The sequence below is a fragment of the Leucoraja erinacea genome, chromosome 16 (assembly GCF_028641065.1).
Source record: "Leucoraja erinacea ecotype New England chromosome 16, Leri_hhj_1, whole genome shotgun sequence".
Taxonomy (NCBI): Eukaryota; Metazoa; Chordata; class Chondrichthyes; order Rajiformes; family Rajidae; genus Leucoraja; species Leucoraja erinaceus.
In genome coordinates this window covers 3,367,730-3,381,518 of record NC_073392.1, presented here as the reverse complement: position 1 = coordinate 3,381,518, position 13,789 = coordinate 3,367,730, and the positions used below count along the sequence as shown (strand labels likewise).

The following is a 13,789-nucleotide window of genomic DNA, read 5'->3' as shown; positions in this document are numbered from 1 at the left end:
AAGTACAACAAAAACTGCTGGACATCTGAAATGCAGATGAAATGGTGGATTAAAGGTCTCTCTCCCACAATGTTAATTGTCCTGAGTCTTGAAGCATCATCTTCTGGTCCAGAATCTGCTTTGTGGAATTGCACCGCCATGGATATCAGGGACAGTTATTCTCACTTCTCATGGAAATGTGGGTAGCTACCCGTGGCATCAAGGCAGCGTTTGATGGAGCGCGGTATCAAAAAGACCTGGCTAAAGTGGAGCAATGGTAATCAGGAGGCAATCACTGTGCTGGTTGGAATCATATCTAATATGGAGATGGAGGAGGTGGTTGGACACCAATCATCTCAGCCACGCAACATCTCTGCAGGATCTGATATCAAGAAGATAGGGGCATTGGCTCTCTACATAAGGTGGATGTCCACAGGAGCAGATAGGATCCCTCTCTGGTTATTGAGAGGTGTTTGCTCGGTCCTTGACAGAGATCTTTGCTTTCGCTTCAGCCACAGAGGACAGGAGAATGGCCAAAATTGTTCCTCCGTTTAAGAAGAACATAGAAACATAGAAAATAGGCGCAGGAGTAGGCCATTCGGCCCTTCGAGCCTGCACCGCCATTCAATATGATCATGGCTGATCATCCAACTCAGTATCTTGTACCTCAATGAACTGGCCTCAACTACCTTCTGTGGCAGAGAATTCCAGAGATACACCAGTCTCTGTGTGAAAAATGTTTTTCTTATCTCGGTCCTAAAAGATTTCCCCCTTATCCTTAAACTGTGACCCCTTGTTCTGGACATCCCCAACATCATGGAGCAAGGAGCAGTGGTCCTTGTTCTGGACTTCCCCAACATCGTGGAACAGTGGAGACAAACCAGAAAAGTATAGTTGAAAGTGTAAAAAGGCACGTCAAAGTCTACAAAGTCCAACAGCTTTGCGGAGATTCCCACTTCTATTTGCACCCGACATCGAGTCAACAGTGTTTTGTTGTCATACGCAGACGACAGGGCAAAGACATTCTTACTTGCAGCAGCATAACAGGCCTGTACCACAGTGCACACAGATAATATAACAAACAAGAACAATGGATTCAAAACCCAATACCAATGCAAAAAGCCCAAAAGCCTTAGTCCAACCATGACAGCTCACAATTAATAGTTTAGTTGGTGTTTTGTAGTGTTCAAGAGCCTGACGGTTATTGGGAAGGAGTTCCTGAATCTGGAGGTCACCGTTTTGGACTCCTGTACCTTCTTCCCGATGGCAGAGGTGAAATGAGAGGGCCAGGGTGGTGTGGGTCTTATGACATCTCCTATAGATCCCTTGCGATGGTGGGGAGGTCAGTACCTGTGATGGACTGACCGGGCATTGTCCACCACTTTTTGCAATCTCATTCGTTCCTGGACGTTTGTGCAGTTTTGGTCTCCTGATTTGAGGAAGGACATTCTTCCTATTGAGGGGGTGCAGCGTAGGTTCACAAGGTTAATTGCCGGGACTGTCATATGATGAAAGAATGGAGCGACTGGGCTTGTAGTCACTGGAATTTAGAAGGATGAGAGGATATCTTACAGAAACATATAACATTATTAAGGGATTGGACACGCTAGATGCAGGAAACATGTTCCCAATGTTGGGGTAGTCCAGAACCAGGGGCCACAGTTTAAGAATAAGGGGTAGGCCATTTAGTACTGAGATGAGGAAACATTTTTTCACACAGATAGTTGTGAATTTGTGGGATTCTCTGCCTCAGAAGGTAGTGGAAGCCGATTCATTGGATGCATTCAAAAGAGAGTTAGATGGAGCTCTTAGGGCTAGCAGAATCAAGGGATATGGGGAGAAGGCAGGAACGGGGTACTGATTGTGGATGATCAGTCATGATCACATTGAATGGTGGTGCTGGCTCAAAGGGCCGAATGACCTACTCCTGCACCTATTGTCTATGTATCTATGTAGGTATTATTTGCTTAAGTCTTTAAATGCTTTGATAGTCTCTCTCTGTATACTTTGGATTTTGCACTATGCACTCATTTACTTAGAATAGCCGATAATTGATTGCATATTTATTTTTGCTGTTGTTGCATCTAATGAGCGTTCACAGCTGCAGCAAGCACAAACTTCATTGTTCCAATTTATATCCGGTGCATATGACAAATAATCACACTTGATCTCGCTTCAAAACATCAAAAACAAAAAAATTATTTGCAGACTTCACAGCTGGTAACACCAATTCAGAATTGAATTGAATTGTAAGATACAGCAACTGAAACAGGCCCTGCGGCCCACAGAGTCCATGCCGACCGTCGCTCACCCATTTACATTAGTTCAATGTTATCACCCTTTTACATCCACTCCCTGCACACCATGGGGTATTTATGGAGGGTGAATTAACCTACAAATCTGCATGTCTTTGGGACGTGGGAGGAAACCGGAGTGGTCACCCCATGTGATCACAGGGAGAACATTCAAACTTCACAGACAGCACCCGACATCAGGATCAAACCCGGGTGTAGTTTAGTTTAGAGATACATCACGGAAACAGGCCCTTCGGCCCACCGAGTCCATGCCGACCAGCGATCCCCGCACATTAACACTATCCTACACGCACTAGGGACAATTTACACATACACCAAGCCAATTAACCTACAAACCTGTACGTCTTTGGAATGTGGGGGGGAAACCAAAGATCTTGGAGAAAACCCACTAGAGGAGGTAGTTGAGGCAGGTACTATAACAAGTACGTAGATGGGAAAAATTTAGAGAGAAAAGTTTGGGTCAAATGTGACCAGCTTAGATGGGCATCTTGGTCAGCATGGATAAGTTGGGCTGAAGGGCCTATTTCCATGCTGTATGACTATGACATAGTCTGGCCATTATTTTGTACTATTTACTGGTCTAAATTGGCAGGTAAGAGAGGGATCTTGAGAAAACACAGAATGGCAGATGAGTTAAATCCATGCAGCAAATTAAGAGAAAGTGTAGCAGGAACTGATTTAGTATAGCGAAACCTTTCATCAGAACAGTTTCACGCGAAGGAACTACGGCTTGATTTTACTCCCAGTAACCTCCAGATTCGCCCATTATGCAATAATGAAACTAAACCTGGAGAACTGCAGATGCTGGTTTACAAAAAAGATTGACAAAGTGATGGTGTAACTCAGCAGATCAGGCGGCATTCCCCGGAGAACATGGAATCAATGCAACGAAGGCAACGTTTCGGGTCATGACCCTTCTTCAGACTAAACCCATCAGTGAGTCTGAGCAACACACAGCAAAGTCTGTAAACAATAGCTGAAAAGAGGAAGCCTCCTCTTAAACCGTTACTAACTGAATAATTCGGAAACTCGTAGAACCGACGAGGAATTCTTCAATCAATTCATAAAAAGAGTACATTAATAGATGGAAATGAAACATGCCTCTAGCAAGTGTTTCAATTCAATTTCTTTCCAGCATATTCTTTCCAATGTGTGTTCTTGAAAACAGAGGTGAATCAAAACTTTCTAAATATGATAGTGGCATTTAAGAGACTTTTAGATAGGCTGATGGATTTGTAGGCAATGGAAGGATATGGATTATGTGTAAGCAGATATGTGTAGGTCTTGGCATCATGTTGGGCACAGTCATTGTGGGCCGAAGGGCCTGTTCCTGTGCCAGTCTATGTTCTATCCACCAAATGAATCAAATAATAAACAAATTTCAACAAGTTACAACTGAGACATAGCCAGAATTGTTACAAGAAATACAAGAGTCAAGTTAATGCGTATTTATAAGGTGGAAGTTGACAGATTCTTGATAAGTAATGGTGTCAGGGGTTATGGGGAGAAGGCAGGAGAATAGGGTTGAGAGGGAAAGATAGATCAGTCAGTTAGGCCGAATGGCCTAATATTGCTCCTAGAACATACGAGTTGGTTGTTTGCTATCAGTCAGCCATAAGTCCTGTAAAATAATTCATTAAAAACTTTAGGGCATAAACATATTAAGAAATGTTCCCAAATGCACTGCCAATGGAAAGACATTTGTTTAAAATGTTGAATAAGGTTAACAACTGTAGGATCTACAAAAACCTGCTTCAAAATATCTGTTGGCATTAATCAAGCCAAGTGGGTTGCACAGTGGTGCAGCAGATAGAGCCGCTGCCTCACAGAACCAGAGACAGGTGTTCGATCCCGACCTCGGGTGCTGTCTTTCTGGAATTTGCAAGTTTTCCCTGTGATCATGCGAGTTTCCTCCGGTTTCCTCCCACATCCCAAAGACGTGCGGGTTTGTAGGTTAATTGGCCCTCTGTAAATTGCCCCTAGTGTGTAGGGAGTAGATGAGAAAGTGAGATGACATAGAACTAGAGTGAACAGGCAATCGCTGGTCAGCATGGACTCGGTGGACCGGTTTCATGCTGTATTTCTAAACTAAACTTAAATTCCTAAGGAATTCACAGCCAAGTACTTAATCTTTATCAAAGCCTCTATAATTCTAATTTCAAGCCTTCAAAATTCAGACTGGAAGGAGGGAAGAGGCCAGTTCACTGCCAGAGACACGGGCTCATGCCTGCAATTATGTATGGTAACATTGGCAGAAGTTGGCTTCTGCACGGCCCAACAAACTCAGCTTCTAATCCTGCCACATGCCCTCATGATTATCTCAGTGCGACATCAACAACTGGCTTAAAGTTTAAACCATCCCACTTCTGCTGTAATGCGATAGCTGTGTTCCAAAAAACCTTGTGTTATAGAAAATCGCATTACACCCACAGTTATGTCAGAGGGGCAAAGGTGGGTAGGAACTAGAGAATTTCAGACTCAAAAAAAGTGTTATTTCTCCCCAACCCCTAGAATATTCAACAGTAAGGTATTAAAAAGGCATGTTTGGTACCACAAGCTAAAATGCTAAAGGCTGCAAGTTACATTGCTTAATAGACTCATATTGCACAATTGTCAACATTGTCCATTTCACTTTGCATCCACTCCCTCCACACTAGGGGCAATTTACAGAGACCAATAAACCCACGCCTTTGGGATATGGGAGGAAATCAGAGGAAACCCACGTGGTCACGGGGAGAACGTGCAAACTCCACACTGACAGCACCCAAAGTCAGGATCAAACCCTCTGGTGCTGTGGTGCTGTGAGGCAGTGGCTCTGCCAGCTGTGACAGCCTTAATTTGTGTTGTAGGTATGTGCATATTGGCAGAACATCCTGCACTATACTCAGTTGCTGGTGGGATCAGTGACTAAGTTGTGGTTTCTAGTTTTGTTTTACTGTGACATGCTTTATTTCACTTTCATTTCTGCAGTATAATTATTTCTCATCTTGAATGTGAGAGGAAATGCTGTATCATCAAATGTCACAATCAAAGCACCAAGCCTCTTTGAAAATTATGTTGCAGAATATATCAGAACTAACCTGCTTTTGTGACAAACACTAATTAGAATCAAAGTATCACAAAACAACAAAGTAATTAAGTACAACAGTAATAGCTAATTTATAATTTCAACATTTGATGCCAAGATTTCGACTAGCTGTTCACACTAGTTCTATGTTATCCCATTCTCATCCCCTCCCTTCACACTAGGAACAATTTACTGAGGCCAATTAACCTACAAACCTGAACGTCTTTGGAACATGGGAGGAAACCGGAGCACTCGGAGGAAACACACGCGGTCACAGGGAGGATGTGCAAACTCCACACAGACAGCACCCCAGGTCAGGATCAAACCCGGGTCACTGGCACCACGCTGCACCATTGTGCCTCTGGATAGAGTAGGCAGAAATACTATGTGTGACAATCAGTGCAACTAAAGGGAAGTGATCCTGATCCAGAGGACAGAGGGGAATCAGTGGGAGACAGTGTACTCAGCAATGTCAAAGGGTGCAATAAAGTCAGCAGAATTAAGATCAATTGTGCAACTCACCCACAGAGATTGTTATTTATGGACACACATAAAACTACAGATGCTACAAATAGGAGCAAAATACAAAATGCTAGAATTCAGCGGGTCAGGTAGCACCTGGGGAGGGGATGGACAGGCGACAAATCGAATATAGGAGCAAACAGTTGTACAGGGCCCTAGTGAGACCACATCTGGAGTATTGTGTGCAGTTTTGGTCCCCTCATTTGAGGGAGGACATTCTTGTCATTGAGGGAGTGCAGCGTAGGTTTACAAGGTTAATTCCCGGGTTGGCGGGACTGTCATATGCTGAGAATGGAGCGGCTGGGCTTGTACACTCTGGGGTTTAGAAGGATGAGAGGGTATTTCATTGAAACATATAAGATTGTTAAGGGCTTGGACACACTAGAGGCAGGGAACATGTTCCCGATGTTGGGGGAGTCCAGAACCAGGGGCCACAGTTTAAGAATAAGGGGTAAGCCATTTAGAACGGAGACGAGGAAACACTTTTTCTCACAGTTAGTGGCGAGTCTGTGGAATTATCTGCCTCAGAGGGCAGTGGAGGCAGGTACTCTGGATGCTTTCAAGAGAGAGCTAGATAGGGCTCTTAAAAAATAGCAGTCAGGGGATATGGGGAGAAGGCAGAAACGGGATGCTGATTGTGGATGATCAGCCTGGCTCGAAGGGCCAAATGGCCTACTCCTGCACCTATTGTCTATTGACATTTTGAGTTAGGACCTTTTTGACTGACCCACTGAGTTCCTCCAGCACTTGTTTTTTTTAAAATCACATATCTGTAAGGGATATAACTTGTGCAGGTAGCCAAATGGACAGAGATTCATAACACCAGAGGGTGCATGATTTGTTTTGGGTTGGGACCCTTCTTCAGACTGACCTCTTCGATCTGAAGAAGGATCCTGATTCAAAACATCGCCTGCCCACTCCCTCCTCAGATATATGTCCTGCTGAGGTCCTCTAGCACCTTTTGTTTTGGTGTTATTTATGACTTTGTTTAGAGCAATCAGAGGCCAAAATAAAATTTAAACGCCACCCCAATTGTGTAATTTTAAATTATACATATATTAAATTCATTTGCTAAAAAACATCATGGCTGGTTGCTAGACTTTGACCATACCAACAACTTTAAATATCTACTTTTAGGCAAATGAGAGCTACAAGTACAATAGAGTAAACACATATCTGACATTATTATATCCCAGGATACAAAGGAAGGAATAAGATAGGCTAAACTGCAAATGTCAACATAGTTTTGTGATGCCTCAACCCCAAAACGGTTGCAACATGGAGCAATCTAACGATGGGGCAATAGTTGATGGGAAACACAGTAATCCAGAGGTGGGGCAATTGGTCACGAGTTCATAAGTGATAGGAGGAGAATTAGGCCATTCGGCCCATCAATTCTATTATGGCTGATCATTCTCTCCTTCCTAACCCCATTCACCTGCCTTCTCCCCACAACCCCTGAATTAATCAAGAACCTATCTATCTCTGCCTTAAAAATATCCACTGACTTGACCTCCGCAGCCTTCTGTGGCAATGAATTCCACACATTCACCACCCTGGGGAACACAATGATCCAGAGATGGGGGGGGGGGGGGGTGATAGTTGATGATGGGGGGGGGGGCACACAGTAATCCAGAGATGGGGGCGATAGATGGTGGGAAACTCAGTAGTGCAATGATGGGATGATAGTTTATGGGGTTCACAGTAGTGCAGGGATGGGGCAATTGTTTGGGGGCTGGGGAAACACTGTGTGCAGTGATGGGGGGGGGGGGGGGCAATTATTCATGGGGGCTGGGGGAAGGCGGGGTAGTTTGGTGCAGCAGTTGCTGGGATGTGAGAGAGGTTCGCAGATGATTGAACTGCTCCATCCCCAGAGACCCATCCCGCTCGGCCCGGCAGTGACAGCAGCCCCCCCCCCCCCCCACACCGGCCCTCTCCCCCCCCCCCCCACCCCCCCCTCTCCCCCCCTCTCCCCTCTCCGCCCCTCCCTTCCCCCCCCCGCCCCTCTCCCCCCCCCCCCACACCGGGCCCTCTCTCCCCCCCCCCACCGGGCCCTCTCCCCCCCCCCCCCACACCGGCCCCTCTCTCCCCCCCCCACACCCCCTCTCTCCCCCCCCCCCCCGGCCCTCTCCCCCCCCCCCCCCCCCCTCTCCTCCCTCTCCCCCTTCCCCCCCCCCCCCCCCCCCTCCCCCCCCCCCCCCACCCCCTCCCCTCTCTCCCCCCCCCCCACACCGGGCCCTCTCCCCCCCCCCCCCCCCCACCGGGCCCTCCCCCCCCCCCCCCCCCCCCCGGGCCCTCCCCCCCCCCCCCCCCCCCCCCCCCCCGGGCCCTCTCCCCCCCCCCCCCACACCGGGCCCTCTCCCCCCCCCCCCCCCCCACCGGGCCCTCCCCCCCCCACACCGGGCCCTCTCCCCCCCCCCCCCCACACCGGCCCTCTCTCCCCCCCCCCCCCCACACCGGGCCCTCTCTCCCCCCCCCACACCGGGCCCTCTCCCCCCCCCCCCACCCGGCCCTCTCCCCCCCCCCCCCCCCACCGGGCCCTCTCTCCCCCCCCCCCCCCCCACACCGGGCCCTCTCCCCCCCCCCCCCCCACACCGGGCCCTCTCCCCCCCCCCCCCCCACACACCGGCCCTCTCCCCCCCCCCCCCCCCCCCCACCCGGCCCTCTCTCCCCCCCCCCCACACACCGGGCCCTCTCCCCCCCCCCCCCACACCGGCCCTCTCCCCCCCCCCCCCCACACCGGGCCCTCTCCCCCCCCCCCCCCCCCCCACCCCGGCCCCTCTCCCCCCCCCCCACACACCGGGCCCTCTCCCCCCCCCCCCCCACACACCGTGCCCTCTCCCTCCCCCCCACACACACCGGGCCCTCTCCCCCCCCCCCCCCCACACACCGGCCCCTCTCCCCCCCCCACCCCCCCACACCGCCCCCCCCCCCCCCCCCCCCCACCCCCCCCCCCCCCCCCCCCCCCCCCCCCCCCCCCCCCCCCCCCCCCCCCCCCCCCCCCCCCCCCCCCCCCCCCCCCCTCTCCCCCCCCCCCCCCCCCCCCCCCCCCCCCCCCACCCCCCCCCCCCCCCCCCCCCCCCCCCCCCCCCCACACCCCCCCCGACCCCCCCCCACTCCCCCCCCCCCCCCCTCCCCCCCCCACCCCCCCCCCCTTTTTGTGGCCGTGGCCCTCCCCCCCCCCCCCCCCCACACCGGCCCCTCTCCCCCCCCCCCCCACACCCGGGCCCTCTCCCCCCCCCCCACACACCGTGGCCCCCCCCCCCCCCCCCCCACACACCGGGCCCTCTCCCCCCCCCCCCACCCACCCCGGGCCCTCTCCCCCCCCCCCCCACACCGGGCCCTCTCCCCCCCCCCCCCCCACACCGGGCCCGCTCTCCCCCCCCCCCACACACCGGGCCCTCCCCCCCCCCCCCCCACACCGGCCCCCTCCCCCCCCCCCACACACCGTGCCCTCTCTCCCCCCCCCCACACCGGGCCCCCCCCCCCCCCCCCACACCCGGGCCCTCTCTCCCCCCCCCCCCACACCGGCCCCTCTTCTTCCCCCCCCCACACACCGGCCCTCTCCCCCCCCCCCCCACACCGGGCCCTCTCTTCCCCCCCCCCCCCCCCCACCGGGCCCCTCCCCCCCCCCCCCCCCGTCCCCAGCACCCCCCCCCACACCGGGCCCTCTCTTCCCCCCCCCCCCCACACCGGGCCCTCTCTCCCCCCCCCACACCAGGCCCTCTCCCCCCCCCCCCACCGGGCCCTCTCCCCCCCCCCCCCCACACCGGCCCTCTATCCCCCCCCCCCCCACAAACGACCCTCTCCCCCCCTCTCCCCCCCCCCCCCGCCCCCCCCCCCTCTTCTCCCCTTTTCCCCCCCCCCCCCACCCCCCCACCACACAACCCGCCAACCCCCCCCCCCCCACACTGCCCTCTCTCCCCCCCCCCCACCACACCGGTCTCCCCCCCCCCCCCCCACACCCGGGCCCCTCCCCCCCCCCCACCCCCACACCGTGCCCTCTCCACACCGGGCCCTCTCTCCCCCCCCCCACACACCGGCCTCTCTCCCCCCCTCCCCCCCCCCCCACACACCGGGCCCTCTCCCTCCCCCCCCCCACACACACACGGGCCCTCTCCCCCCCCCCCCCCCCACCTCCAGCCCTCTCTCCCCCCCCCCCCAGAGCCAACTCCCCCCCCCCCCACCACAACGGAACCCCCCCCCACAACCCGGTCCCCCCCCCCACAACCCGGCCCCTCTCCCCCCCAGGGCCCTCCCCCCCCCCCCGCCACAACCGGCCCTCCGTCTCTCGACCCCCCCCCCCCCCGGGACCCCCCCCCCCACACACCGGGGCCTCTCTCTCCCCCCCCCCACACCGAATCTGCCCCCCCCCCCCACACCGGCCCTCCCCCCCCTAGACACACCGGGCCCTCTCCCCCCCCCCACACCGTCTCCCCCCCACACTTGGGCCCTCCCCCCCCCCCCCCCCACACACCGGGAGCCTATATCTCTCCCTCCCCCCCCACACCGGGGCCCCTCCGGCCCTCTCCCCCCCCCCCCCCACCGGGCCCCTCTCTCCCCCCCCCCCACACACCGGCCCTCTCCCCCCCCCCCCCCACACCGGGGCCCTCTCCCCCCCCCCCCCCCCCACACCGTGCCCTCCCCCCTCCCCCCCCCCCACCCCCCCCCCCACACCGGGCCCTTCCCCCCCCCCCCCCCCCCACACCGGTCCCTCTCCCCCCCCCCCCCCCACACCGGGCCCTCCCCCCCCCCCCCCCACCGGGCCCTCTCCCCCCCCCCCCCCCCCACACCGGGCCCTCTCTCCCCCCTCCCCCCCCCACACCGGGCCCTCCCCCCCCCACACACGGGCCCTCTCCCCCCCCCCCACACACCCGGGCCCTCTCCCCCCCCCCCCCACACACCGGGCCCTCTCCCCCCCCCCCCCCCACACCGGGCCCTCTCCCCCCCCCCCACACCGGGCCCCTCTCCCCCCCCCCCCACACAACCGGGCCCTCCCCCCCCCCCCCCCCCCCCCCACACCGGCCCTCTCTCCCCCCCCCCCCCCCCCCCCCCCACACACCGGGCCCTCTCCCCCCCCCCACACCGGGCCCCCTCTCCCCCCCCCCACACCGGGCCCTCTCTCCCCCCCACACACACCGGGCCCCTCTCTTCCCCCCCACACACCGGGCCCTCTCCCCCCCACACACCCGGGCCCTCTCCCCCCCACACCACACCGGGCCCTCTCCCCCCCCCCCACACCGGGCCCTCTCTCTCTCCCCCCCACACCGGGCCCGGGGCCTCACCGTGTGCGACTGCAGGTTCTGGCTGGCCTCGATCACGCAGCGCAGCGGCACCGTGTCGTCCAGCAGCACCTTGCCCGGGCTCCTCTTCTCCATCAGCGCCATGGCGCCGCCGCCCGCCCGGCCAGCGTGAGGGGAGAGCGGCCGCCAACCGGCACCGACACCGACCGACCCACCGACGGACGGACAGCCACGTCCCGCCAACCGCACGCTGGCCGCCGGGTCCTAGCGCCGACCTCCCGTCACACAGTGGTCCACCGGGTCCTAGCGCCGACCCTCCCGTCACACAGTGGTCCACCGGGTCCTAGCGCCGACCTCCCGCTGCCCAAGTCCCGCTGCCGTCCGCCGACATCCACACGGGGTCCGCTGAGTCCCACCGCTCGACCTCCAGCTGCCGGACCCAAGCTCCAGCACAGAGCCAGTTGATGAAACGTGCAGGAAGGAACTGCAGATGCTGGTTTACAACGAAGAGAGACACGAAATGCTGGAGTAACTCAGCGGGACAGGCGGCATCTCTGGAGAAAATGAATGTTGCAGAAATCCCCGCCTAGAAACGTCACTGCAACTCCAGTCACCACACTTGCCTAGAAATAACTAATATATATATATATATATATATATTAGTTATTTCTAGGCAAGTGTGGTGACTGGAGTCACCATATATATATGTATATATATGTACATATATATATATATATATATATATATATATATATATATATATATATATATATATATATATATGTGTGTGTGTGTATATATATATATATATATATATATATATACTGCTATCAATTAAATATATATATATATGTGTGTGTATATGTATATATATATATATATATATATATAAACCCTCGACTGCTATCAATTAAATATACCCTCGATTGTTGCCAATTTAATGTATTTCCAAAAACCATAGCCTATAGATAAATAAATAATATACTTGCTCAGGAATAACTATGATATAAATATCCCCTCCGCTGTGATCAAATAAAGAAGATAGACACAAAATGCTGGAGTAACTCAGCGGGACAGACAGGCAGCATCTCTGGAGAGAAGGAATGGGTGACGTTTCAGGTCGAGACCCTTCTTCAACATAAATATATACTCACATAATTTGTAAAAAAAATAACAAAGCTGAACCCGGCTAAACATTCTAGGACCTAAATGTTGAACAACCGTCTTCAGGAGTCAGAGTCAATAAACAATAGACAATAGGTGTAGGAGTAGGCCATTCGGCCCTTCGAGCCAACACCACCATTCACTGTGATCATGGCTGAACATCCACAATCAGTACCCCGTTCCTGCCTTCTCCACATATCCCTTGACTCCGCTAGCTTTAAGAGCCACATCCCTTGACTCCGCTAGCTTTAAGAGCCCTATCTAACTCTCTATTGAAAGCATCCAGATAATTGGCTTCCACTGCCTTCCGAGGCAGAGAATTCCACTATAGCCCTGTACAATTGCAGAAGGGCCTCTTTGTTCCTACACTCAACTCCTCTTGTTATGAAGGCCAATATGCCATTAAGAAGGACCTTTCTTCATTGCCTGTTGTACCTGTAAGCTTACTTTCATTGACCGATGAACAAGGACCCCCAGATCTCGTTTTCCCCTTTTCCTAACTTGACACCATTCAGATAATGATCTGCCTTCCTGTTCTTGCCACCAAAGTGGATAACCTCACATTTATCCCCATTAAACTGCATATGCCATGCATCTGCCCATTCACCCAACCTGTCCAAGTCACCCTGCATCTACATAGCATCCTCCTCACAGTTCACACTGCCACCCAGCTTTGTGTCATCTGCAAATTTGCTAATGTTACTTTTAATCCCTTCATCTAAATCATTAATGTATATTGTAAATAGCTCGGGTCCCAGCACTGAGCCTTGCGGTACCACACTAGTCACTGCGTGCCATTCTGAAAGGGACCCATTAATTACTCCTCTTTGTTTCCTGTTTGCCAACCAATTTTCTATCCATGTCAGTGCCCTACCTCCAAAACCATGTGCTCTAATTTTGCCCACTAATCTCCTATGTGGGACCTTATCAAAGGTTTTCTGAAAATCCAGGCACACTACATCCTTGTGCATTTTCCTAGTTATATCCTCAAAAAATCCAGAAGATTGGTCAAGCATGATTTCCCCTTCGTAAATCCATGCTGACTCGGACCGATTCTGTTACTGTTGTTCAAATGTGCCGCTATTTCATCTTTTATAATTGACTCCAGCATCTTCCCCACCACCGATGTCAGGCTAACTGGTCTATTATTCCGTTTTCTCTCTCCCACCTTTCTTAAAAAGTGGGATAAAATTAGCCACCCTCCAATCCACAGGAATAGCTGTAACAGAGTCGCTCCACAAATCAGTGCGGAATCCCACCGTTGAATGGATCTGTAGGAGACACTGCCTCAATAAGGCAGTCAACATCATCAGAGACCCACAACACCCTGGCCACGCTCTCATTTCACTCCAGCCATTGGGAAGAAGAGATAGGAGTCTGAAAACGGTAACGTCCAAGCTCAGGAACAGCTTCTCCGAAACAGAACAGTGAATCAGCTGTGGAGTTGCTGCCTTCCTGCAAAATGGACCTGGGTTTGAGCCTGACCACGGGTGCTGTCT

General features: G+C 54.2%; 1 protein-coding gene across 2 annotated transcripts in view; it reads right to left on the bottom strand.

The window, feature by feature from the left end:
- pxk (PX domain containing serine/threonine kinase) overlaps positions 1 to 11,426 on the bottom strand; it is a 41,218-nt gene extending 29,792 nt beyond the window's left edge. For both annotated transcript variants that reach the window (XM_055647568.1, XM_055647569.1), the window contains exon 1: positions 11,169 to 11,426. In XM_055647568.1, coding sequence (XP_055503543.1) covers positions 11,169 to 11,270 — 102 coding nt within the window. In that variant the 5' untranslated portion in view covers positions 11,271 to 11,426. The remainder of the gene's footprint in view (positions 1 to 11,168) is intronic.
- Positions 11,427 to 13,789: the final 2,363 nt, after the last annotated feature.